General features: G+C 42.3%; 1 protein-coding gene across 7 annotated transcripts in view; it reads left to right on the forward strand.

The window, feature by feature from the left end:
• The window catches only part of LOC112563702 (endothelin-converting enzyme 1-like), a 129,338-nt gene extending 106,361 nt beyond the window's left edge, over positions 1-22,977 (forward strand). For 6 of the 7 annotated variants that reach the window (XM_025237955.1, XM_025237960.1, XM_025237957.1 and 3 more), the window contains 8 exons: positions 13,709-13,757; positions 16,363-16,558; positions 19,261-19,470; positions 20,290-20,567; positions 21,060-21,301; positions 21,635-21,751; positions 22,261-22,347; positions 22,923-22,977. In XM_025237955.1, coding sequence (XP_025093740.1) covers positions 13,709-13,757; positions 16,363-16,558; positions 19,261-19,470; positions 20,290-20,567; positions 21,060-21,301; positions 21,635-21,728 — 1,069 coding nt within the window. In that variant the 3' untranslated portion in view covers positions 21,729-21,751; positions 22,261-22,347; positions 22,923-22,977. Of the gene's footprint in view, positions 1-869; positions 2,061-13,708; positions 13,758-16,362; positions 16,559-19,260; positions 19,471-20,289; positions 20,568-21,059; positions 21,302-21,634; positions 21,752-22,260; positions 22,348-22,922 lie in introns of those variants that run through there. The other variant, XM_025237961.1, reaches the window with a different exon arrangement.
• The last annotated feature ends 1,708 nt before the right edge of the window (positions 22,978-24,685 follow it).

The raw sequence follows: 24,685 nt of genomic DNA on the forward strand, positions 1-24,685 counted from the left end.
AATTTTGACCTGAAGTACAACATTTATAAGTTAGATTGTATTGTTTTATATAAATATATCAAGGGAATGATTTGTGTGAACATGTTTTTAAATCGGATTCTAATTGATTGATTCGATAAATTTTATTGAGAGATATTGCAGGTCGTCGTTGTCCTCCAATCAGTAGTCTTTGAGCATTCAATATGTTATTTATTAAAGGACTGTGTCCTCATCCTCTGTGTTTTGGCTTTATCGTTTAGTCAGACGGACAGTTCTCACCAGACTGGCGCGTGCAGACTCAGCCAGTCGCAAAACTGTCATCTTGTCGATAATGTTCTCTTATAACCGAGACAACTGTTTTGTTTTGGTCTTAATCATTGAAACTAATCACAAACACACACATAGGAGTCATAAAAAGTGTGATTTGTTACTAATGAAGCATGCTTGAAAAATACAAAGATGGTTCACTTTCCTGCGAAGATTCTGGGAAGTAAATATATTAGAATCACAGGTACGCAACTAATTAGGTTTTAAACGAAAGACACACGGGGAGTTTTCATTCTTGAAACTAAACACCGATTACACCTTCTTAGTCTAACCAACACGAAAACATATTTGTAAAAAAATCACAGTTTGTTGTTTACACAAGATGAAGACACACACGCGGACATTTTCACTTACATTAGCCACGTACACAGACGTGCGTACACTCACGTGACACGTGCACTGTGCGCACACATACGCATACACATGTATACCTAAATGTGAACACACAAATATGCATGCACACACACACACGCATGAAAGTATACTCAACAAACGGATCACGTGTGTAGACGCTAGCGTGCGTGTAGCGGTGCATCGCACAGGTAATTCGCTCTGAGTGTGATAGTCATGTGTCACCTGTCACAGTCCACAGGTCATAGTGTATCATAGTTGTATACTCGCAGCATACCTTGAGGCAGTTGTCACCTGTAGCAGTCTAACGACCGACCTGGCTGTGCAGTGTGGTAGTCAGGTGACACTGTGCTGTCAGCCGCCGGCCCAGAGCCACTCGCCCGAGTCAACACGACCCGGAGGTCAAACGAAGGTGTGTCTGCGGCTAGTGTGTACAGTTCTCAAGGTGGGAGCGGCGCAGCGACAAGACTGTCACCTGCAGGGTTCTCAGGCCTCAGGGCACAATGGCTTCCCCACCTACTACCTAGCCTCTTGCTAGAATTACTGTGAAATCGTGCGAGTACTTATCAACAGAGTGTACCTGGTACTGTCAAGTCGTGCGACTCTAGCTACCTTATCAGCTGACCACGTGTGTCGTGTGTACGACCGCCACTCGGAGGGCTTGTTCGTGTAAAGCCAAACCTCAACACCTCATTTGTTATCAAAATACAGTTCAGTCGGCTCCAGGAATAAAATCGTCAGTTGGTGATTGATTTGCGTGATCAGCAAACAGTGGTCACAGACAGGTGGCATGTGTTCTAGAAACTTATCTACGCTCTGTGAGTGAACAGTTAAAAAATACATCGGGTCTACACCTGACCTAATTTGTTGTCGCCTTCATATACATTTAAAAAAAAATCGCTAACACTTGCTACTTAATTTGGACTACGTTTTAATTATCGTGATAGCAAAGAGGTCCTAAATCATTCACCTTTTATCTCAATACTAACAAAATCCTGACTGACTGATGTTTGCCCCTCCTGGGTTTTAGCCTCCTGCCTCCTGAATCACTTGTCAGCGGGAGTGTCATGTGTAGTCTGATGTCAGTGGAGCTGCACATTATCTGTCAACGTGACAGCGGACGTTTTCACTTGAACGTCGATCAGCGGATGTTACCGGAGGCACGTTGACACGGTTTGTTTATGTGAGTCATCCCAGTGTTTGTTTCTCCACGTGGGAAGTTGGGGAGACTGGCAGGGAAGCACAATCCTTTCTGACGCAGGGCGTAACATTCACCGAGTGGCTTATGTCACGTAGTACGAGCACAGACCTCACGTGAAAACGTCTCGACGTGAAGGCGTGACTTGCCGCCAATTACCGTCTCAACTGGAATTCAAGACAATGGCGTTCAACGGTTTCGGGAGGTAAGGAACGGGGGGTCGACACGAGTCTCCAAAATGATGTGTTAGTCTGTTGTGATGTGTTTAGTTTCAATCACGTGGCGCTGATATGTATGTGAATCTCGTTTGTCAGACTGTTAAGTCTCTGTGAGTCTCTATCTTCATGTACTTACTTTCCCCCTGTATCTCGTTTGCTTTCATTCCAAGTATAAGTCTGTACTCGCCCACGTGCAATAGTGTGTAATGTGTGAGAATGAGAGAAATTATTTCCGGAAGCTCAATCTTGCATTTTAGTTCAGACATCGTCATCATCCTGCTTTTGGTATCAGTCTTAATTACAGCAGAGTAGAATAGAAGGACTATAGCCTGTCAACATAATTATTACTCCGTTAAAATACGGATTACTCAGTTAAAAACACACCAGCCGTGTATTATATCGTAACACAGAAAATGGACATCGGCCTAGTCTGTGTTTGTTCTCACCATGACTTGGCAAAAGGTAATACAAGCGGTGTTTATGGTTCGTTATGTAAAATGTAAAAACAGACTGTAACGAGATATAACACACACACACACAGACCTCGAGTCTCTAGCAATGAGCACCTGTGGAGGAGGTCGGAGAGTGCAAACTTTCATTACACGGTCGACTGAAGACAGGTTTTTCTTTATCTTGTCTCTATTTACCTCTTGCTCTGTCTAAGATTTCCTCTTTTCCATTCTTCCTTCCTAGCGTTTCTATCAAGTTTTGTTTACAAATTGATCTTTGTAAAGCTTGCCGCATTTAAATTTCACCTGTGTTGCAGCCTCGCTATAGTTTGATCGCCTCACCTGTCTCAGAATGCCATTGTTAGTTTTCATTCTGACAGTGTCAGCGGATGCTGCGATCGCAGTGACAAATGTGTTCGACAGATCATTCCACTTATCAAAGCGTCTGACATTGTAATATGATCGAAGCTCCTCGCCACGTTAACAAGAGTTCTGTGGCTTATTTACACCTGGCTGGCAGGTGGCGCGATGAAAAGCATCACACGGCCCGCCGCAGCAGATAAAAAGGTGCATTCGCAGCAGCAATCAGATGCAGGTTGACTGCATGCGGTGCAGCATCGACTGTAGTACTGTGCATGTCAGCATCACAAATCATGCAGGAAGACTACTGTTCGATTGTGCGCGTGTGCATTTGCTACTGTGTACATGTGTGGAGCTGCGTTTTTGTGTGGATGCAAATGGATGTACCCACATGTTCGCATGTTTGCGTGCGGGTTTTATAGGGAGGTGTGTTTGTGTGTGTGCGCCCGTGGGTTCTTATCTATCCTCCCATGTCTTTCTATATTTATTTGTTCGTGTACGTGTACACTGGATTCTATCATATGTCTGCTCACTTTCTCCTACCTGCTCAGATGCCTAGGGAAAAGTTAAAAGTGAGGTTCACTCTGCTGTGAGTACACGCTGATCATTCCATACAACCCTAACCCTGCACAGAAGAGAAAAGCCGTAATAAAATATTTGTAGTAAAGACCGCGCTAGTCCATCGCTTCTTCACGAAGCAGTGCCTAGTAGTCAACAGTCAGAGCCACAGAAATGTCCCTTTAGTGTAATGAATACGTTACAACTGCAGTAATGACGTCACTATTGTACTGGCAACGTGACTACTGTAATGCTGTGCTGCGAGTGTAACCATGACGACCCATCAGTATTGCTCACATTACACTTTTAACTTACGCTCATTTCTTCAGTCGCCAACAGAATAAAAGTCGCTTTAATATTATTTTATCAACGCTCTTACAAGGAGTAGGAGAAAGTGTATTGATGTAGGAGGGTGAGGGAAAAGTTAATCTGTGCCATCCTGCATCACATGCACGACCGCAGCACGTCACATAATGTGGTGTCATCCATTACGGGTCTTGCCAAGCAACCGTTCATGTCGGCCACCTTGTCCAAGGAAAGAGAAGTAGAGGGAAAGGGAAGAAACTGCCTACACTAAGGCCGTAATCATGAAACAGAGGAATCGTTACCTCCTGGTTAGCTATTGACCGAAAGTTATTTTGAAGACCTAAGAGATTAGTAGGGGGTATCTCTATGGCTACAGAGTGATTTGTAAAGCTGTAGGTATCGGAAGAGGTAAACAAAGGGTGGATGTGAGAAAACCTGGGATTATGGATTCGTCTGCTTCATTATTGCGACAGTCTTGATGGAGTAGGAAAGCCATGTGATGTGTAAGTTATAGCATAATGTAGCTGTCCCCTTTGAAATGGACCTTCTTTATGGAAATGCATTGCTACTTCGGCTTATGTCACCGCAATAAATTCGGCATAACCATGATCGTTCAGTGTTTTTCAAACGTATGTGACCTCCCTTGGCTTCCTTGATAGGGACAGAGTCTAGCGATACTTGCTGTTATGTGCGGTATTCTCCCTGGAATGTATGTTTACATGCATGACATAAACGGCCTCGACACATTCTAGTAATTTATAGACAGAAACAAGAATTTGTGGCATGACAGCTGGAGTTTGTAGTGCATGAAACACTTCAACATGATTCGCAGAATATGAGCTGCTCTCTGTGATGTTGAAGACAGTTTGAAATGTTTCTGAAAACGTGGGCGTTACGGCTAGGGGCATGATGTTGTCCCCACCCAACCACAATTCCATACTTTCGGAACATAATATTCGTCAACTAATGCAGGAGTCGGTCAATTCTTTACTTATAAATTTTAGTTCTCTTTCTGCTCAAACACTTGGACCCTGAAGTTAGCTTCTAAAAGATTTGCTCCAGGCTTGGACCCACAAAGATTCATATAAAGCATGGATGGTGAATACAGCTACTCAAAGATTTAAACAAGCTTGGATGGTAAGCAAGTTGTTCCTTGACCACCGACTAATTATTTTTCAGCGAAGTATTCATTCGGAGTTACTGGCCCTCTGGTCTTACTCTTGCTGGTCAAAGAAATGCCTGTGACGAAATGTGCGGACACAAATATAAAGCATGTAAAGCATGTAAAGCACCCGAGTAGAGTTACCCAATCCACGCGGCCAGAGAGTTTACAGCTCTTTTCATTTGTCTCATTACGTTCGTGCTTCTCCCCGTTTTGGAATTATTAGCTTCATCATCTGCGGGCAAATCAATGGTTTTGCGGGAAAAAGAGACAAATTTTGCAATAAATCTTTGTACCCGCAGTTCATAAAAGCCTCCAAGAGCCCGTTTAGCATTCCGTCGGCCCTTTCGCGGCTGAGTTGAAGTAAAAAGGTCATAGGTAAGTTTGAGGTCGATTGGTTTGATCAGTATGCTGGAGATAGTTCTGGTTCTTACATAATATTCATGGCACCGCTTTTGGAGGGAAGATGATGGAGGTAAAATGGTGTAAATTGCTATCTTTTGTACGAAGAAGCTGCTGGACTAGGACATAGAGAAATCCGTTTGTAGTAGTCTTTCATCTTGACATAGAGTCTATACATTTATTTCTTCGAGTATGTCGTCTTTACGATGACTTCATTTCGTCCCGGTTATTTTTGGTCTCATTTTTCATTTAAATCTCACTCCTTTGGACAAATGGGGGAAATCACGTGACAGATGGGTGGGTGGGGAAAATCCATAAAAACCAGCGGCTAAGAATGCACCCATTACAACCCTGAATAGAACGTAACAATCAAAGAGAGACGCAGCCGTAAACAATCTCATTTTACGCAGATGGCCTTGATTGTCTCTGGGAGTGTTCCTGCTTTATGAGAACTGTTTACCGATGTATATTTCAGAGCATCTTAAGGTTTAGGTACATACTACCGGCTAGGTACAAGTTGGTTTTCTGACGTGCAAGGGTCAGGAGTATGACACTTGTCAAGGGGGTAGCTTGGTAGCTAACACGTAGCCATCAGCGAATATACAGTGTACGTGTATTTTAGCTGTGCAGCCAACGCCTACTGACATGTGCGTCCAGCTCCAGATGTTGTGTCCCACGCGTGTGGGTGCGTGTGGACTGAGCATGAAGACGTCGCTAAAGAGTGAGCTGTGATTACTTGCCGCGAGAGCGCCACCACCTTATTTATATCTAGGACCCCTCGCTAGCATCTTGTCGACGTCCAGCCGCGGTGGATGATGGGACGAGGCGGAGGTCAGTGATGGCGGGGCACAGAACCCACGTGGTTACACGATCAGACTTGCTTTGAGGGCGCGGCACGCAGAAGTATGTGCGTGCATGCGTACATGTGTGAGCGCGAGAAATCATCTCTGATTAGGAAATGTTATTTCTTCCAAATAACGTGCGCACCGACACACACACACATGCACACACGCATGCGTACACGCACACACACTATAAAGCAAGCAGAGAGAGAGAAGAGTAAGGTTCTGTATCCGATGACTTGCATACTCTTGTTTTGATTTTGATATATCACCATCGAGATATTTCTTCATGGTTATAAATAAACCATGGCTAGGGTTTTCTTTTGCCTTGATATTTGCAGCCTGACCCCACTAGCAGGCGGGAAATACCCACGAAGGCTTTATGAGCTAGGATAACATTACACTTATTGATGATCTGGAACTGGTCGTCAGGTGTAAAGGCGCTTACAGAAGACAGAGATGGCGGTTTGTCGATCCACTTTGAGGACCTTGACGATAAACGTATTTCTTTTTTCATTTTGTATTTATTATCCAACGCTTACACAAATAATTAACGAGCTATAACAAGACAGGAAAAGGAAGTTGACTGTTTTTCGTCCCATAGTTTATATCTAAAATTCGTTGCCTAGAAACAATGAGGGTTTTATTGGTTATTGGAATGGAACGAATATTTCGTTCTTTCCTCTGCAGGGAAACTTTATACAAGTACTGTAATTATTATTGTAACCCCTTTGGTTCATCTTCTTTCATTGTAATTAGAAATTTTCCCTGCGTTGCAGATGCCGACTTTAAAAATTTTTTATAACTACTTAGTGAAAAAAACTGGACGACAGAACACGCGATGGAAAAGTCGCTTTGCAACTGTGTAGATGATCATCACACTTATCTCCCTTATTCTGTGTGTATTTCATTAAAATATAGTGATTTTATAATTTTGTTTTATACAATCTAGAAACATCGCAACCTCATTTGAGGTTAGCTGCATAATTAAAACTTGTCTTTCACAGACTTGATACCAAAATACTGCACTTAGCGGACGATTTCAAAAAGACAGACTTCGAATGAATGAGTCACGCCCCGGGTAGAAAGAGAACATGATTCCAGTTCTTTCATCTTGTCCTTTATATGCAAAAAGTTTGTTTCTTTCTCGTATTGGGACAGTGCTTGTGGATCTCTTCATCGAAAGAAGACTGCGAAGTAGAAAGATGTCGCATATTTGCATATTTTCGGCTTCCTGACGGGGAAGGAATAGTATTTTTGTTTTAATGTGACTATGATCAGCTTTTAACCCTGGCGAATGAAATTCTCTTGTTTGATTTTCAGAGAGAGCGATAATCGGCGAACTAAGTTATTCTCCAAGCTTCTGTCAGACTTCGACCTTCAACCTTTGGCATCGTATTCTCTCTGAACTGCACTTGAATAGGCAGTTCCAAGACCAGTTAAAGGAAATTTGTAGTTTTCGGGTGTTGTACACTGCACTTAAACTGAGCAGTCGATACCTGGAAGCATAAAAATGGATCGAGTTAATTGATTTATGTCAGGCAACATCTTTAGGTGTCAACCGTTTTCTTTGGCCTGAGATATCGAATGTTTGGAAATGATCGTACAAAAACACGTAAATGTAATCTGTTAGAAATAAATGTCAAACTCAAAAGGTAATCAATAAGTTGCATGTGATGAAAGGATTAATTGTAAGAGTGCAGAGAGATTGAAGTGCGAGGAATAAGTTGCGAAGACACTGAGAAGCTGACATTCCTACATGTACAAGTTGTATTGGTGCATTTCCAGGCTTTTACGAGGCCTTAAATTAAACCAGTAGTCAAGAGAAAAGATCTCTTTTGTTTTGGCAACAGTAATATTAGAAGTTACTCCTAGTCGCTGGCTTGGGACCAGAGTGATGAGTGTGTGTGTGCGCGCGCTTAAAGTCAGATGGCTCCAATAAGCTTCACATAACAGCGAACACTAGCGTGGAGCATGTCGGACATTTTTCCACGAAGTCGATGTGTGCTGTGCAGCTGTGTGCAGGTCAGCAAACAGAGAAGCAGCAGGACATACAAAGTAAAGAAACAGAGAGCAAACAAACCAGCCGCAGACACTGGGTATCACAGCCCTTGAAATGGCATCACTCACAGGGCACCTGCAAACACTCCGAGACGGGTTATGCACTTAAAGGGAAAAAACACCTTTCTATGATTATCATGTTCCGCGTGTTTCTGCAACAAGCGTTTGCCGTGCGACATGAGGCTCATCATAAGGGCAGCGTTGAGAGAAATGAAGCATCTGTCCTGAGGGGCCGTCTGCTTGCGACTTAAGATGTGTCGCGCTCCAACGGAAACCGTTTTCATGCAAGCAAACGGCGTGCGAGGCTTGGTGTACCCGGGGTGAAGGCTTTTTTGTCTTACGATATCCCAAAAGACGCATTTGTTTTATGTACATTGCCTGGCTGGCATGACAAGTCGCATGTACTTTCTATATTTCCGCATTTACTTTGTGAAATATAGGGATATGTCAATGGATGAAGTAGAGAACACTTCGTGCTAGCAGGCACTAGTGACGTCATTGGGCGTGACAGAGGATCGTGCGAATTAAAATGGCGACTGATCGAGCGGCAAGCGGATTGGAGGTCGATTTTGCCCTTGTCAACGCTGTTGGAAAGGTCTTCTCTCTCTCTGCGCTCGCTCTAAACACAAAATCGCACCATCTTCTTTTCTTGATTTCGAGGAGATTGCCCTGAAAAGTACGGGATGGAAAGAAAGGGTTAATCGATAGCTTGACATCGTTGATCGTTAGAGTTTTCTCAGTATAGTGGTAATATTTCTTTTTTATAAAACGCATAATGCAACACTCAATTTTTAGTTTACTTACACATTCCGCTCATTTTAAGATGCTGGACTACTGTGAAGGATTTTCTGCTGTGAGTTAGGGGAGGGGCAGGTGAAGGCGGTGGCTATGTGAGGCTGTTGTGATCTTCAGAGGAGTTAGAAGCTGTTTGCAATAGAATCGGCATGTCAAGTGAATGCTATTGGTGGATTTGTATTGGTTTGCAACGACATGCATTAATATCCTGTAAGAAGGAAAAAGCAAAAACGACAAGAATTCCTTAGAATGTGACACAAACTATAATTTTCATCGGTGCTAATTATGTGCTAAAATTCTTTACAACCTGAGATTTGCTTATTGAAGCTGATTTGCGATAAATTTACTTACTTCAATTGTTGGTGACCTTTATAGGATTGCATTTCTACAACGAAATTTTAAAATTTTGTATATCCTGTACTGAAACCAACTAGGACAACTGAAAATATAGCTGTTCTTGTAGACATAATGCGGAAAATAATATAATAAATAATTTCTTGTCAATAGTTTACGACAACAGATTGTGCATTGTCAACAGAGGTGAAGTGTATGAATCAATAATTAATTCTAGAAACGAGATTGTCTTGAAAAGAATCTAACACAATAGAAATATGAACAATAATCTCACAAGGAGGCAAAAGTGTGAGATATGAATAATTCATCCATTCTAGAAACATAGATTGTCACTTTCGTCTTTTTTCTGAAACTCTGTGACAGCTCATAGCCAAACGTATGCACAAAACATTACTAAGGCCTCGTGAATAACGGAGTCAGCTAAGACGATCTTAATGAAGTAGAAGAGTTTGGCTGACTGCTCCGCATCAGGCCAGCAGCTTGCGCCTACCGGCATTCCATGCGTCTGGCCCCTGCAGTCCTTTTCAGCTGCACTGTCACGCCAGCAACTGCTTGCATAGTTGATGTGGAATATGTGGAAGCCTGCGATACCTGAATCGTCAAAGAAAAAGCTTTTGTCTGGGTGCTTCTAACACTATGATTTGTGGGCTTGCATCCATGACGCACTTTGGCGAAATGGGTGTATCGATTTCTATGCACATAATTTGCGATGAGGACTGCTACGTAGGATGGGGATTGACATAAAAAAGCATTTTTAAAGGGTTTAACACACGCACCATCTTTCCTTCAAGCTCCTCCTCTTCTCAAGTTCTATCTCCTTTTATTTTTCTCTTTTTCTCTCTCTTACTCTCTTCTTACTCTCCCTTCTCCTTCTCGATCGATCGACACTTCTCATGTAATTAGGAGCATACACAATTGTTGTAACCATGCTATTGTCTACAAAGAGCAAGTCCTCGCAGTTTCAAATCCTCAATTTTATTTCCACGTCCACACTTTGTCAAGTCGTGTCGACACGTTAGCAGCCGATTCTGACATGTAATTCTTGTTATCTTTTTACAATGTGCCACACCAGATAAAAAGAACAAATTAAAGCTTCAACTGCCAGGCTGTGTTCGGTATAATAAATGATGAATGCATGTCCGCAAAAACTATTTTAATCCAAATCTAAACCAAAAAAATGTATTAGCGAGTTGGCAGGCATTTCAAAAACATTATGCTGCTCTTTTACAGACCCGTTAAAACTTGTCTCGACGAGTCTCTAAATTGTTGTTTTTTTAGTTTTTTTTTTGTTATTTTTTTGTATTTGTTATGTCGCAGCAAATTTCTTTAAAAGATTTTGAGACCGTATTTAGCTAGAACTTTAGATACCACGGAAACCATGTTCAGTTATTATTTAAGATTTTTATTTAGAAATTATGTCCAGTCATCACTTCAAATTATGTAACCTTAGTTATTACGTCAGGTCATCGTATCTGACTTTAGTCCTTAGTTCAAATCATGGAATCTTTGATTATACATTATTGTATGAAACTAGAATATTCTTATTTTCATGTTCATTCTAGATAAGACATACACAATGGGCTGCACTTAATAAGTTGTACAACAATTTTCTCTGACCGCTAGTGTAACTGTATGTGATTAACAAGTAACGCTTTTCTGCCACAGAAACAAAGAAAAAAAAAAGGAAAAAGAAAAAAAAAAGGATTTGCGAACGGGATGCCAGGTCATGCTAACATGGCTCTTGGTCATATAAAATCATGGCCAGAAGACACTGTCATTCGTCCTTCTAAATGCCGGCGCAGTTCTCGCCCTTGTCAAATTAACTCCGAGGCCAATGACGCATTACAACGGCCGGGGTAAATTCAATTGTCGGCTTGAAAAGTGGACTGCGGAATAATAATCGCATAAACCGCGAGCGTCGATGATAAATTTTACCCAGGAGTGAGCGCCCTTTCTTTATCCGACCAATTGGGCAGCACCATCATTCTTCTTCCACTCCTGCTTTTGCTGTTGTTGCCTTTGAGAAATTCGACCTACATTGTATTGGTCCCTGGGAGAACAAAACAAGAATGAAGGATATTTTCTTAGCATTAATTGAAGTCGAGGTTTCGGGGTGCGAGACAGTTTCTCATGATGTCGTTCACCCTCAGTGGTGTGGACTGTTCGTCCAGTTGCTAAGAAATGGCATGCACTAACACACAGGCATGAACGAGCAAGCACACGTGCGAATGTATACACGCACGGCTTTATTTAATGCGAGGTAACTGTGAATTTAATCGACGAAAGCAGCTGTAGGAGAATTAATGACAATCTGTAAATACTTGGACGGTGTGATAATTTAAATGCATTCATATCTACTCATATCTTCTTACTCATGTCCAAGACTTCATGCAATTATCATGCCAGTTTACTGGCATCTCATTCAATGCCTGACCGCTCATAGCTTTTCACTCGTGCAAATATTACTAAAACTTTCTTATTATGTTTAATTATACTTTCTCGCCCATATCTTCATGTCTCAATGAGCACCAACAAGGTTTTCTAAGAAAAATATCAAGATCTTAGATTTTTTTTACTTAAACTCATATTTTGGGGTTATGTTTGGGACATCAGAAACTTTGCGTCTTTTGAGAATATCTTGAAGCATTGAGGCTCGTGAAATATCATTTCTTGAGGCTGTTCCCAACTGGCACGATGTCAATGTGTCAAATCTCCGAAGTGGCCCAGAGCCCCACAGTGTTGACAAATATTTACTCCAGTGGCAGACAAGTTTGGTCTTTTCTCAGCATGATAACCAACGTTAGCTCCCAAACCATTAATTTCTAGAGACCTTGACACAGCTTTGACAAACCTCATCAAATGTTGGGTCACATTAGTATGCATGAAAAAACCTTTAGCGGTGGAGACTGCAGCTGTCTGATTGTATAGTTGTGTAGCTAGAATTTATGATTCAGTGACCCCCTCAACCCGGTTGTTGGGTGATCCCAGTCCTACCATTGCAGCCAGACAAATAAATATTGTACGCATACGTGTAGGGCTAATACTGCGTTTGCCAGTGACAGTTAGATAGAGCGCACAGTATTGAACAAAGTGTGATTTATGTTCTGACTTGGGTTTCAGGCGATAGCACAAAGCACACTGACATACCCGCATATCACACAAATTAAATTTACAACATTACTCAGGAAAGGTCAGACCACCGACCATCAGAACGAAAACCACCAAACTCGTTAGTAAATAAAAAACGGAAGAAAAACACAATGAACGAATAAAACTTTGGTCTAGAGAATCTCTCTTGCAGCAGCGGAAACTTGATTTTTGTCGAAGAGGGTAATAACCACTGGATGATAATATTCCCACCTGAGAATGTGGTACCCGCCCGAAATGGATCATCTATTGCCTATAGCTCCATTACCATACCAGCAACATCCCAGTCCAGCCCCCAGTCGTGTAAGGTGAGCACATAGGCACGTGCACACGCGCCTTCGCTCGCTGCTTGGTGACCGGGGCACGAACAGGGTTGGCTTTCAAACAACTGCTAATACGGACAAACCTCTTCAGGCGCATGCATGTAGGACTCTAAGATAATCCTTTTCGCTGCACAAAAATCCCTGCTTGACCACACATCATCGATTTGAGCATAACAAGCGGACACACGCATAACCTTTAGCTGACTGCAATAGCATACAGCTAAGTCAACAAACAGCTAACTCCATCTGCAGCGGAAACGGCGAAGCCACGTGTGCAAGCAGCTAAGGCGAACAACTCGTACTTGGACAGTCGATAACGCCAGGAACTACTTGATGACGACTACATTTTCACCCATTAAAACATTACCATCTAGAGTAAACTACCTGCAGACTGGAAACTAAAAGTTATATTTGACCTTTCACTTGCATGACAGTGTCTACAGGGTTTGACATACCAGTGGTGATGGTGGTGATGGTGGTGATGAGGCTATTGTCGTGGATCTTGTTACAGCTGCGTGGCTTTATGCTTGCGAAATGTAACATTTTGTTTTGCACCACACAATAAATTTATCGACTGCTGCCAGTCGTCCGAAGCGGACTGTAGAGAGAGGCTAGGGAGTTATTTTACGCAGCAAATGAATCGTGTTACCTCTTTCATCGGGTGGAAGGCAGAACAACGTTTTCCGCTTTGTCTTTTGATGCAGGTAGCGAGGGTTGGGTTGAAGGGTGGATGGATGGTGGATGTAAGGGGTGGGGAGTAGAGGTTGGGAAGTGGATCTTGTCTGGCGGTATTATGTCTGATTCTAAGTTGTCTATTGTGCTGTATGATTTTTAAGTGCTGTTGTTCCACGTATGTTTCTGGTCTTTGTGTTGCAGAACCGCGTGCACCGAAGAAAATGAACTGCTGAGCGCCAACTCGATAAAGGTGAGTGTGTTCATTCATCTGTGACGAAACTCAAGGTGCAAAAATCAACGTTAGATTTCAACCTAACTTTATCTGTCATTTAGCATCCGGTGAAATTTCACTAGAAGTCCATATACGTGTGTATGCAGGTCAGTTCAGAAAGTGCTCGATAAGGGACTATATTGATGCAATTGTCAAACAGTGGAAGTTATGTTTGCAGCTGTAAAACATTTTAAGTAGATGAAGATTTTTCTAGCATGTAGGTGTTCTGCCCGTTCTTTGTTAGTCCTCTAGACGTTTTTCTGGTGTTCGTCTTCCCATTTAACCAGATTTATTTTTGCCCATCCCTCCTGCTGCTTGTACTGAAGTTTTTTACTCCCATTTATGACTAAGAAGTCCTTGCATCTGTCTCAGCATATATTTATTAGCATTTAACAAGGAGTTATCTCTGAGGTCAGTGTGTGTTGAGCAGTTTGATCTTGTACGACTTCTGTACATTTCATCTGCTAGTGAAATCTCTGTGCACAACTTCCTAATTTATTTTGTTGGAAAAGTTTTGATATTTTTATCTGGCTGACTTCTATATGTTTTGGCCCAATGGCTGCATACCATAAGCAGCTCACCCTATCTTTCACGAAGTCGTGTCAGGCAGAATATCGTCACTTTCCCGTTGAATAAAGGAAGATCTTTCGATGGAGTCCGACTCACTACGGCAGCCAAGGAACAAATTAGTCGAGGTGGCGATTTACAATTCCTCTCCAATTCCATGTAGAAACCTCTTTTATTTATATTCATTGTTTCTTTGAAACTCAGAAACACTTTTATTACATTTTTCATTCTTTCTCTCTCTCTTCCTTCTATTCTTTCTTCTTCTTTCAGTTCAGAATCTGTTTCGAGTCTTTCAGCCTCTCATCATCCATTCCGTATGGTCCTGGCAGCTATTAATTTACGACCATTGCTGCCATTGAGGCTTGCGTTTATTCCCCCACCTCATCATTAGCACAGAGTTGTCTACAATATTATAGATTTAGCTGCCCTTTAGAAAAAAATCCTAAAATAGCAGCCGACGAACAGTGTCCAGGTAACCCCAAATTCGTTCGATTCCATTATCATAACTACCCTTGACAGATCCCATTCTTTGCCGTACCATTTGTTTTCATGTGCTTCATTGATCATGTCTGTGTTCCTCTTTCTATCTCTTGATATCTCATTTTTTTTCCTTTTCTGTCTCGTCTTTTTCATCTCTGCATATTTCAATCCTTTTATTTTGCTACACATGAAGCAAACATTGGAGGTGGTGGAATCAGAAACAGCACTTAGCCTGCTGCTGCTGTTAAGTGTCCAAGAGCAGTTAGTCATCATTTTTTTCTCGAACCGGTCTTTATGACATGAAACATTGCGACAGTCAAGCTCCTGTCCCTGACTTTTCATCAGATTTGCATCATTGACCAGGCAATTACACTGCACTTAGTTTAGCTATGTAAATCTGAACTCGCCTTACAGCAAAACATACTCAGCGTGGTATTTGGGTTTGTTTTACGCGTGCGCGCACACACACACAAACTCAGGAAGAAAGGTTAACAGCATGTAGAGGGTAGACTCTCCAAACCAAGAAACCCACGTAGTTGGAAGTTAACATTTGCTTTAATATCTGTGGCTTTTGATGTTGCTATTTCTGAGTGCGTATGTGCGTGTGTCTGTCCTAAGGATCAGTCAGTCTTTATGTGTGCACTAGCTAATGGAAGCAAAATAAACATGAAAGAGAGCGTTGCGGTCTTTTAGAGAAGCTCCCAGCCTTACAGAAATCAAAGCTGTTTTCCTCTATAATGTGCGGAAATACCGCAGCTAAAATATTTTTCACCAGACTGTTAGCTCGCGATGATAGATGGGGATTACCGTTTCTTTCTGTGCGCTGTTTCTTTAATGTTTCGAAAGGAAACATCATGTTTACTTGCAAAGAGGCTCTCTCTCTCACACACACACATTATGCAAGCACACAGAGAGATAGAGAGACATGCAAACGTTGACAGGTCTTATGTCTTTGTTGGAAAATGGGAAATACATTGATTGTCGTTTTCCCTAGTTTTATTACTAGGTTTTTATCTCCTAGAGGTAGTCTAGTGGCGCAGCTGGGTATCGTAGGCTTTGGGTTCAAGCTGTTAATCCAGTCCAGAAAGAGACACCACATCTACGGAGCAGCCCTCGAAACGAAACCTTTCTCTTCGTTTGTTTTTATTTTTATTTTTTTTTGTAATTATGATGACAAGACACGTGAACAGCTTCTTAAAATTATTTCTCTTTTATGGTAGCTTTCATTTGATTAAGTGAGGTTGCTGCTGCAGCACAGACATAACAATTCAAGCTCCCGAGAGGTTTCGTGGGGCATCTGAGCAAAAAACAACGAAGCAACAAGCGATTATCAGATTGTGTAAATGAGTAAATCTTTGCGAAAATATGTAACTGCGTAAATCAGTAAATATGTACATATACATACAATCTGTCAAAGACTCGCTGTTTATGGACTATACTTGTTAGGCAATTTTAGCTGTGTGCTTCTTACGGTCGTTGATCTAAAGCTACCCTCCCTCTCCAAACCCCCACACTCTCCAATCTTTGCGACCCTCAGATGACGGACGCACCTTTTGGCCGTTCGGACTCAGAGGATGACATCATCGAGGACTACGACGACGTGGTGAACATCAAGGGTGCGTGCTGTAAAGATCGCACGCCGCTGGAGCGCGGACTCCTCATCCTCATTGCCGCTCTCTTCCTCGTCATCGTCGGCCTTGCAGTCGGCCTCACCCGCCCAAAGCTGATCCCACGTGAGTCGCTTATGCTCTCGTTGTAACGTTCTTCGTATTGCCGGGGTCCATGTTTATTATCGTAATCATCATATCATGATCAGTGTTATTAAAAATGTGTCATCGCTACCGTTCCCACCACCTGCCAGTAGAACCAGTACCACTACAGCTGTAATCATCATCATCATGATGATCATCATCATCACGAAGACCATTTTTTTTTCTTTCATTTCGTTCATTCATTGCCGTTAATGGGCACTTGGATTTATTAAAACGTTAGCTGTGACTAACCGCGTTTGTCAACAATGTATCCGTTTTTACCGCTGGTAATTTATTAAATAAATTTGTCTTTGGAAATATGGCGGGCTTTTGGAAATTAGCTTAGCAAAAAAACCACCGAACGTCCGTAGCGAAAGCAAGTAGTTCTTGTATATAGAAAACAAAATACATACCTTGTCCGTAGTACTGATATTAAAAAAAAAAAAAACAACTGCAAATTTTCTGTCAGCAGAGCGGACCAGCTCGCCTCATTGCCAAAGTTCTGCTTGTCCAGAATCTTTCAGTCGCTCAGCCCCAACGTAATTATATGAGCAGTTCTCAGCGGGGTCATGGGAACAAGAAGTGGGGGGGAGGGTGAAGCAGTCTTTCGCGAAAATTCACTTCTTTATTTACTGTCTCGCCATATACTTAGCAGGAGAGCGCCTCTAACGACAAGGGGGTTACGGCGGCGCGTGGTCAGGACCAGATCGTAAGCAGACGTGACCCTGGTGAGTTGGAAAATGAACGTCCGGTGGCTGACAATAGACGGTTTCCAGTGCCAGACCCGCAACTGCCAGCACCGTACCACGCAAGGCGACACCGCGGTGGAAGGGAGGACAATGGCCTGTTCGTCTCCTCCTTGCTCCCTGGGGTAACCTCCCTTGCTGATTGTCGCTGACGTGAACACTGCAAGAAAAAAAAAATTATCTGCTGAGTCGACTGAAAGAAATGGGCAGGGGCAGAAAAAAGCATCGAAGATGTCAAAAAAATTGTTTACAAGATTTATTGTTGTAAGAGATCTCCTTCGTTTTTGCTTCTTCTACTAAGTAAATTATATACTCGATGGAAGAACATTTTAAAAGGTGAGAAAATTACAACAAATAGGAGGCAGAGAAGCCAAAACTGAAATTTGCAGATTGCAAGAAAGTCAAAAAAAGTCAAAATTGTAATTGTCACATTCCGAGAGGAGAGTAAGAGCAAAGCTTACCAGCAGTCCTGCCAGTAGATGAGTAGAGTTGCAGTCACGCACTTGTCAGTCATAACTATACAATTGTCAGTCACAATCATCCATTGTTACCCAGAATCACGCGCGTATTATTCAAGCCACCCACTTGTCACCTTCTGCCACGGCGATTGGTGCCACAGAGGCTAAAGCGCATAAAAAGAGAGCGAAAATCGGGTGCATGAGTTCGAATCTCGGCTCGAACTACTTTTTCGGAGTGTGACACCTGTTTGCAGGGTGATTTTGTCTAGGTACTCCGGTTTCCTCAACCCCGTGCGAGAGAGAGAGAGTAGTTATAATTTGAATTAAGGTGAATGAATTTAAAACTGATTTCATGTTTTAATATGTGACTTAAAGCATGTAAGCGCATGAATCCGTCTTTGTTGGTTGAATGAGATGCTGTATAAATAATAAATATCATTATTATTAACTCGCAGTCTTAACTTTGCAATGCAGTGTCACTTTTTCTATGCCTCGACCGGACAAAAGTGTCAAACTTGAAATTGTTTGCATCAGCAAGAAACGTGATGACTAACTTACCTGCTCCTGACAGCCGCCATCAGGGGGGATAGGAGATGGGGGACCGTCACTCTGGGCAGCTGCTGCTCCCACTTGAGCCAACAATTCCATTTCAAAGGGCAGATGACTGCCCGGCTCGCGGGCGGGCGGGTAAACGGTGATTGGCCGCTGACTGCTCTCCTCCTCAACTATATAAAGCGCGCGTGGGGAAGAGGACGCGGTAAATTGAATTTCATCGTCATCGCATCGAAATTGTCTGCCCATTTCGGCGAGTCTGATCCGTTTAAGAAAGCCCACTGTTGGAGAAATCGCTTCTCAATTCGCACCACCGTTTCGTGACAGTGTTTGGAGAGGCCTCTTGACACAATCGCCATGCTGCTGCTTTTATTCGTTTTACTGCCGACGACGCAAAGCTGTGATGTTGAAAATGCATTCTCTTACAATGTCACCTACGGTAAAAAAAAGAGGGCACTCGCGTTTTATCGCCACTTTTTTCAGTGTCATTAACGTTGATACTATTGCGGTGTAACGTAATTTGAAACAGATAATTGTCGTTTGTCATTCTTATGTGGTTTCTTGGGATTTTTTGTTTAGTTTTCTTTTCTTTTTCCATCGAGATTGTGATTGGTTTATTTATTATTTATCGTCACTGTTTCCAGTGTCATTAATGTTGATACAATTGCGATGTAATGCAATTTAAAACTGAAAATTGCCGTTTCTACTCTATTTTTTTTCTTTTTTTCATCAAGAGTGTGATTGGTTTTCATTATTAATATTGTTATTGTTTACTTTCTTTTAGCGATTTCAGTGGTGTTTCATTTCTTCCTTTTTGTGTGTATCCCATCTGTATTAGCTACTTTGTAGTTAAGAGCATCTCACGGAAGTAGACCCTACTCCGCTCTTGGATATTCCACGTGTAATTCAGAGTTTTCTCGCTTTGCAGAGGAAGATTACTGCAGGTCACCACAGTGCGTGCAGGCAGCCAGCTCCATCATGGAGGCCATGAACCCCAGCATGGATCCTTGCGAGGACTTCTTTGAATATGCCTGCGGAGGATGGGTCCGAAATAACCCGATACCCAAAGGTTACAACAAGTGGGACAGGGTGCAGGAACTTTCAGGCCAGAACTTATATGTTCTAAAAACTCTCATAGGTAAACAAGGAATAAATTTGAACCAAAACAATAAACAGAAACATGCAAACTGATTGATATGCAGGGGAAGATATCTCGCTGTATCAAACTTAAATTTATACAAAAGGACTGCTTGTATATATATATCTTGTACACATACATACACGCTCGCGCACCCATATATTATTAATATATTATATGCGCGTGTGTCTGTGTGTGAGAAAGACATTGTATCCATGGAACTATTTATCTGGTGAACGTTTTTTTGAAACATTTTTCGGATTTCGTCGAAATTTTAAACTTTCAAATATCACTTCTTTATCTTGTTTTCGGTCATCTGTATAGCTTCTGTTTAGAAACCAGTCGTCGTTGGTGCTTAGTGCTTAGGACATACATTGTTTTGAAATATCATGGTGGTCACTGTACTCATCATCATCGTTCCCTTTTCTTCTTCTACTTCTTCTTCATTAGAATCGATGCTGAGGTCCGTGGGTACAAGATCATTCATCCTTTCAATCATTACATCTACTATGTAACAGTCATATCTATCATTGATGGCTGCAGCAATTTTCCTCACCATCTCCAGAAGAGCCTTCTGCTCGCCTCCACTAATTTGTTTCGTGTGCAGTATTATTTTAATTCTTCCGTGACCTTTCTAGCACGCCTATGGCGTTGACTCATACGATGGACTCAAGATCGATGGACAAAGCGTGTGGATGCATGTTGACACAAACTTTGTATGCTTTGTGTCTGACCATGCTCAGAGAACACAGCCTCCACTTCATACTCAATCACCAGTACTTAACTAATCGTCTAAGAGAAGCCATATTCGGTCCACAGAGTCTGAGAAGTCCCAGAAGGGGGAGGCAGAGTTGAAGGTGCGGAGGTTCTATCGAAGTTGCATGGCTGACGGCGCGGACTCGCAGGAGGCGAACCTGGCCAGTCTGCGCGCCCTCGCTCGTGAGGCATACGACTGGTCCATCTCGCGTGACGTCAACGCCAGCACGTGGTTCTTCAACACGGCCTTGGAGAGGATCCACAGGCTGGGCGCTTGGCCGTTCTTCCGGGTCACAGTTGACGTTGACGAACGGAACCCGACGTCCCGGTATATTTTGAAGGTGTGGGCACTCGGGTACTTTGTGCATATGTGAATGAATAAGTGTGCATACTTGCGGCGATACATGTGTGCACGTACAAACTAATTCAAAGTACTCCATTTGTGAACAGTTTCCTGTTTCCTGAAACGCTATGTCCTTTTTCTATGACTGTTTTCCAGAGTGTCTAATAATACATAATAATTCATACTATTTTTATAATAAGGTACAGTGAAGATTTGAATACATAAACGTGTCTTCAACTGTAGGTCATTGTGTGTCCTTATTTGAAACATAAAAAAAACGTTAAAGCATGCTCTGGCATAGGATGAGTGTTTCCATTTGGTAATAGAGAAGTGCCCAGGTTTCAGTCACTTTGAGCTCAGAGTGTATGTGATGAGGTACGAACGAGTGAACAGACATGAAACAGAGACCTGTATAGTAAGATCTACGTGCCCCCCTTTCCCTTCTTGTGTCCTATGACATATTCACAGCTGTGTGTGCCGTACGTTTCAGCTGGACATCGGAGAGACGGTGCTGCCGCACGACGTATACCCGCCCTCACCAGCCACATCGTCATCTGCATCACACAAACCTTCCCATTCGCAGTCAGACGGCAGCATCAACCAGGACGACAAGCAGTTTGACCAGTCGTCTGCCAACCAGCCCTTGGACGCAGCATCTTTCACCTCTGCCACCACCACCACGACCTCCTCACTACCAGCAGTGGTAGCTCAACCACCTCCGGCTCTTCGGTGGTGAGTGACCTTTACCGTGTCTGTAGCTGCTCGTGGCTATTAGCTGACGAGAGAAAATATTGTTTGACATTGATTATATCAGTGTTGTTGTCCGACATTAATTCTATCAATGTTTCTGTTGTCCGACATTGATCCAATCAATGTTACTGCTGTGGAAACTTGGTTTTCAGTTATTACACGCACGCTTTTAAAATAAGTGTAGAACAGTATGTGATCCAAAACCAGTTTGCAAACAAAGGCTGACTGGCGGGATCATGGCGCCCGAACACGCTAGTGGGGAAGACTTCTGAACTGTCTGGCTGAAAAAATAAATGGGTGATTTTTGTTTTGCAGGTCAGGCGCCTCTTTTTGGACGAGACCGTCCACATTCTCCAGGCCATGGGCTTCAGCAGCAGCGCCGCCTACAGTCGGGCAGAGCAACTGCTAGAGCTGGAGAGGAGAATCGCCGCTGTGAGTAACCGCCCTTATGTTCTTTTTCCCGTACTAATCTCGCGTAGTACAGTATGCAGAGTGGATGCACAAATTTTTGTCAAATACGAAATTTGTGTTTGTTTTTGTTTTTGTTTTCTTGCCAGAGAGAGACGTTAGCGTGTTTGTCTGTATTGGCGCTGACATCATGCAACATTCTTGTGGTTGAAAAAGCGCAGAATCACTGCAGCCACACAGTCTTTATTCTAATTCTTTAAGTATTAAAAATATTTCCAAGACGTGCTTGCTTTTTAATGTAATGAGCATAGCTGAAAAGCTTGTTCTGAAATACAATCTCAGAATGGTATCTCAGATGTAATTATGTCAATCATGTTTAAGGCCTTTTTCACTGTCAAACCTGTCAAACATATTTATCAATCTTCTCTGTCAAATTTTTTTCTCAAAATGTCTCTCAAACGCATCAGCCCATCAAACGTGTTACTCAAGCATGCTTTTGAAACTTGTTTTTAAACGTGTCATCGTGTCCGCAGGCGGCGGAAGGACGGGCTGAGAGCTACGATCGACGACGCCTGTTCAACCCGGTCCCCATCAGCAAAATGGACAGACTGTATGGCTTGGTCTGTAGTGCTGCCGCTTTTTCGTTCTTCATCTGGTCGTTGACACGCTTTTGATCCTTTTCTATCTATTTGTCGTCTGCTTTGTTCTGCCTTCGATTTGTCTTTGATCTGCGAAAGTTTGGTTTCAAGCTGTCTGGTCTGTGTTTGGTGTACGTGTGTGTGTATTTCTCTATTTGATCTGTTAAACTTCTTGTTGAATGCAAAAACATTTTACACAATGAACATCCACATTGGATTTTTAGGATAAATATATACTTACACGATTGTTTTGCGTTCATCTTTGCGTGTAAATATGAGCTTTTGTTTGATTATGATATGGAATTGCAATGAAAATTTGACTTCAATTTTAAATCTAGATTAAATAGTGAGTTAAATAGGAATTGATAATATTATGAAGACCGATTTGATGACTGCGCACTGCTCCCAGAGAAACGCACCTCAAGGAAATCAACTGTGTCTGACTTAGAGGTGTGAGACAGTATTATTTACCTTGAACACGCGGCGTTAGTCGTTCTTCTCGCACCTGACATACACAGACGTCAAGAGGTAACTTGTTAGTGTTCTGTCATCCACAGTTACCCTGGGTACAGTACTTCATGACTCTAGGATTTGATGTGACAAGCGATGACGAGGTCGTTATACTACACCCGGGTTACCTGGCCAACATCACCGCTCTTATTGTTGACGCCATTAACAGGACGGAAGATCAGAGGTGAGAGATGTGACTAACAACGAGAGGGACGATGTGTGCGTGTGTGCAAGTGTGTGTGCTTTGCATATGTCAACTGAAGATTATCATTAAGGATTATCATTTTCTTTCGAAAGGCTTTAGACCATCGACTTGCGCATCAGGTTTCTCCTCAAACACCATGTGTCATGCACCTCCCTCCTCAACTCCCCGCCTGACCCTCTCCAAACTATTCGCCTCATCACTAGTGGGTGTGTAGTCTGAGTTTGTCTTGTGGGCTTGCAGTCTGTGTTGGGTGAACAGAAAAATGTCTCAGTGCCATCGGTATCGTGATTCGTTGAAAGTGATGGCCAGATGACGGGTGTCAGACAGTTAAGGTTTGAATGGTACATATAGAGTTTGGCTGGTACCAGTAGATATCTATGTGAGCAGTGATTTTGTTTTCAGTCTTCTGAGGGACTACATGATTCTGGTGTTGGTGCGATCCTTCAAGCCGTATTTTGATCTCAGCCTCTTCCGCCTAGATGATTCAGGTGGGTCAGCCTCTCCCCCTCTCTTCTCTATTTCAACGCATGTTTGTGACTTTGCCTTCGCTTTTCTTATTCTTACGAAACTCATGACTAAGTTATATACCTCTGTATTTGTCTTTAGTTCCCAAAACGCTGCTAAGTCAGAATTTCCCACTAACATTCAACGATACATTCGCTTTTTTTGTATTTTTGTCCTAAACTTGCGAGCACTCTCTAACATACAAAAACGTAATTAATCATCACAAAAATACAGCAAACAAGTTCTAGATACTGCTATTTTCCTCTCTCGCTCTGTTTTTCTCTCTCACCCATATACAAATCCTCTCGTTTCTCTCTTTGTCTCTGAATGTCGCTCTTAAATTTGACATCACTCTCGTTCTTCACTTTTTCTTTCCTTCTCTCTCGGATTGATTTCCGGCGCCCTTGAGATTACTTGGATTTTTTAAGCTGCAGGAAGCAGAGTCAGGCGGAACGAACAGCAATTTTTGTTTAGAGAGCAACACCATTAGTTGATTGTATTTTCAATACTTTTGCGAGTCAATGGGTCCTCTAGAGATTTATCATTTGTCACCCGGGGGATGGGTTCATATTTTCCGCGAACTCCTCGCACAGGAATCTGTTTTATGGTTCTTCTCAATGTGTTTCCTATCAAGCGCTTTATATGAAGAGCTGAAATATCATAAACAAGGGCTAAATTTGCTTTACGAGCAAGGCGTTTCGTACATATCTCTTTTGCATTCCACCACCATTTGCTTTTCGAGTATACTGGCTTTTCAAACAATTGCAGACTGATGCTAAAATTAAGTATAAAACGATGGAGCTGCCAGCCTACGTTGACTTGTTCAAACATTCCTCCTCTCTCATCTAAAACCTGCTTCGTCCAACAATATTTCTGTTTAACTCTCGTGCCTCAGGTGTTGAGAGGTTCTTCGACCTTTTATTTTATTTGTTCTTTTGGTGCAGACGAGGACTCCATGCAAGAGCAGTGGAAGCGATGTGCGTTTTATACAAACAGAGCGCTAGGGTTTTGCTACAGGCGCGATTTTTGTCAGAGAGACTGGACAGGAAGGGAGTGTCACCAACGTGAGTGTTTTTTTAAAATTAACTTTTTGTTTTTCTT

The sequence above is a fragment of the Pomacea canaliculata genome, linkage group LG5 (genome assembly GCF_003073045.1).
Source record: "Pomacea canaliculata isolate SZHN2017 linkage group LG5, ASM307304v1, whole genome shotgun sequence".
Lineage (NCBI taxonomy): Eukaryota > Metazoa > Mollusca > Gastropoda > Architaenioglossa > Ampullariidae > Pomacea > Pomacea canaliculata.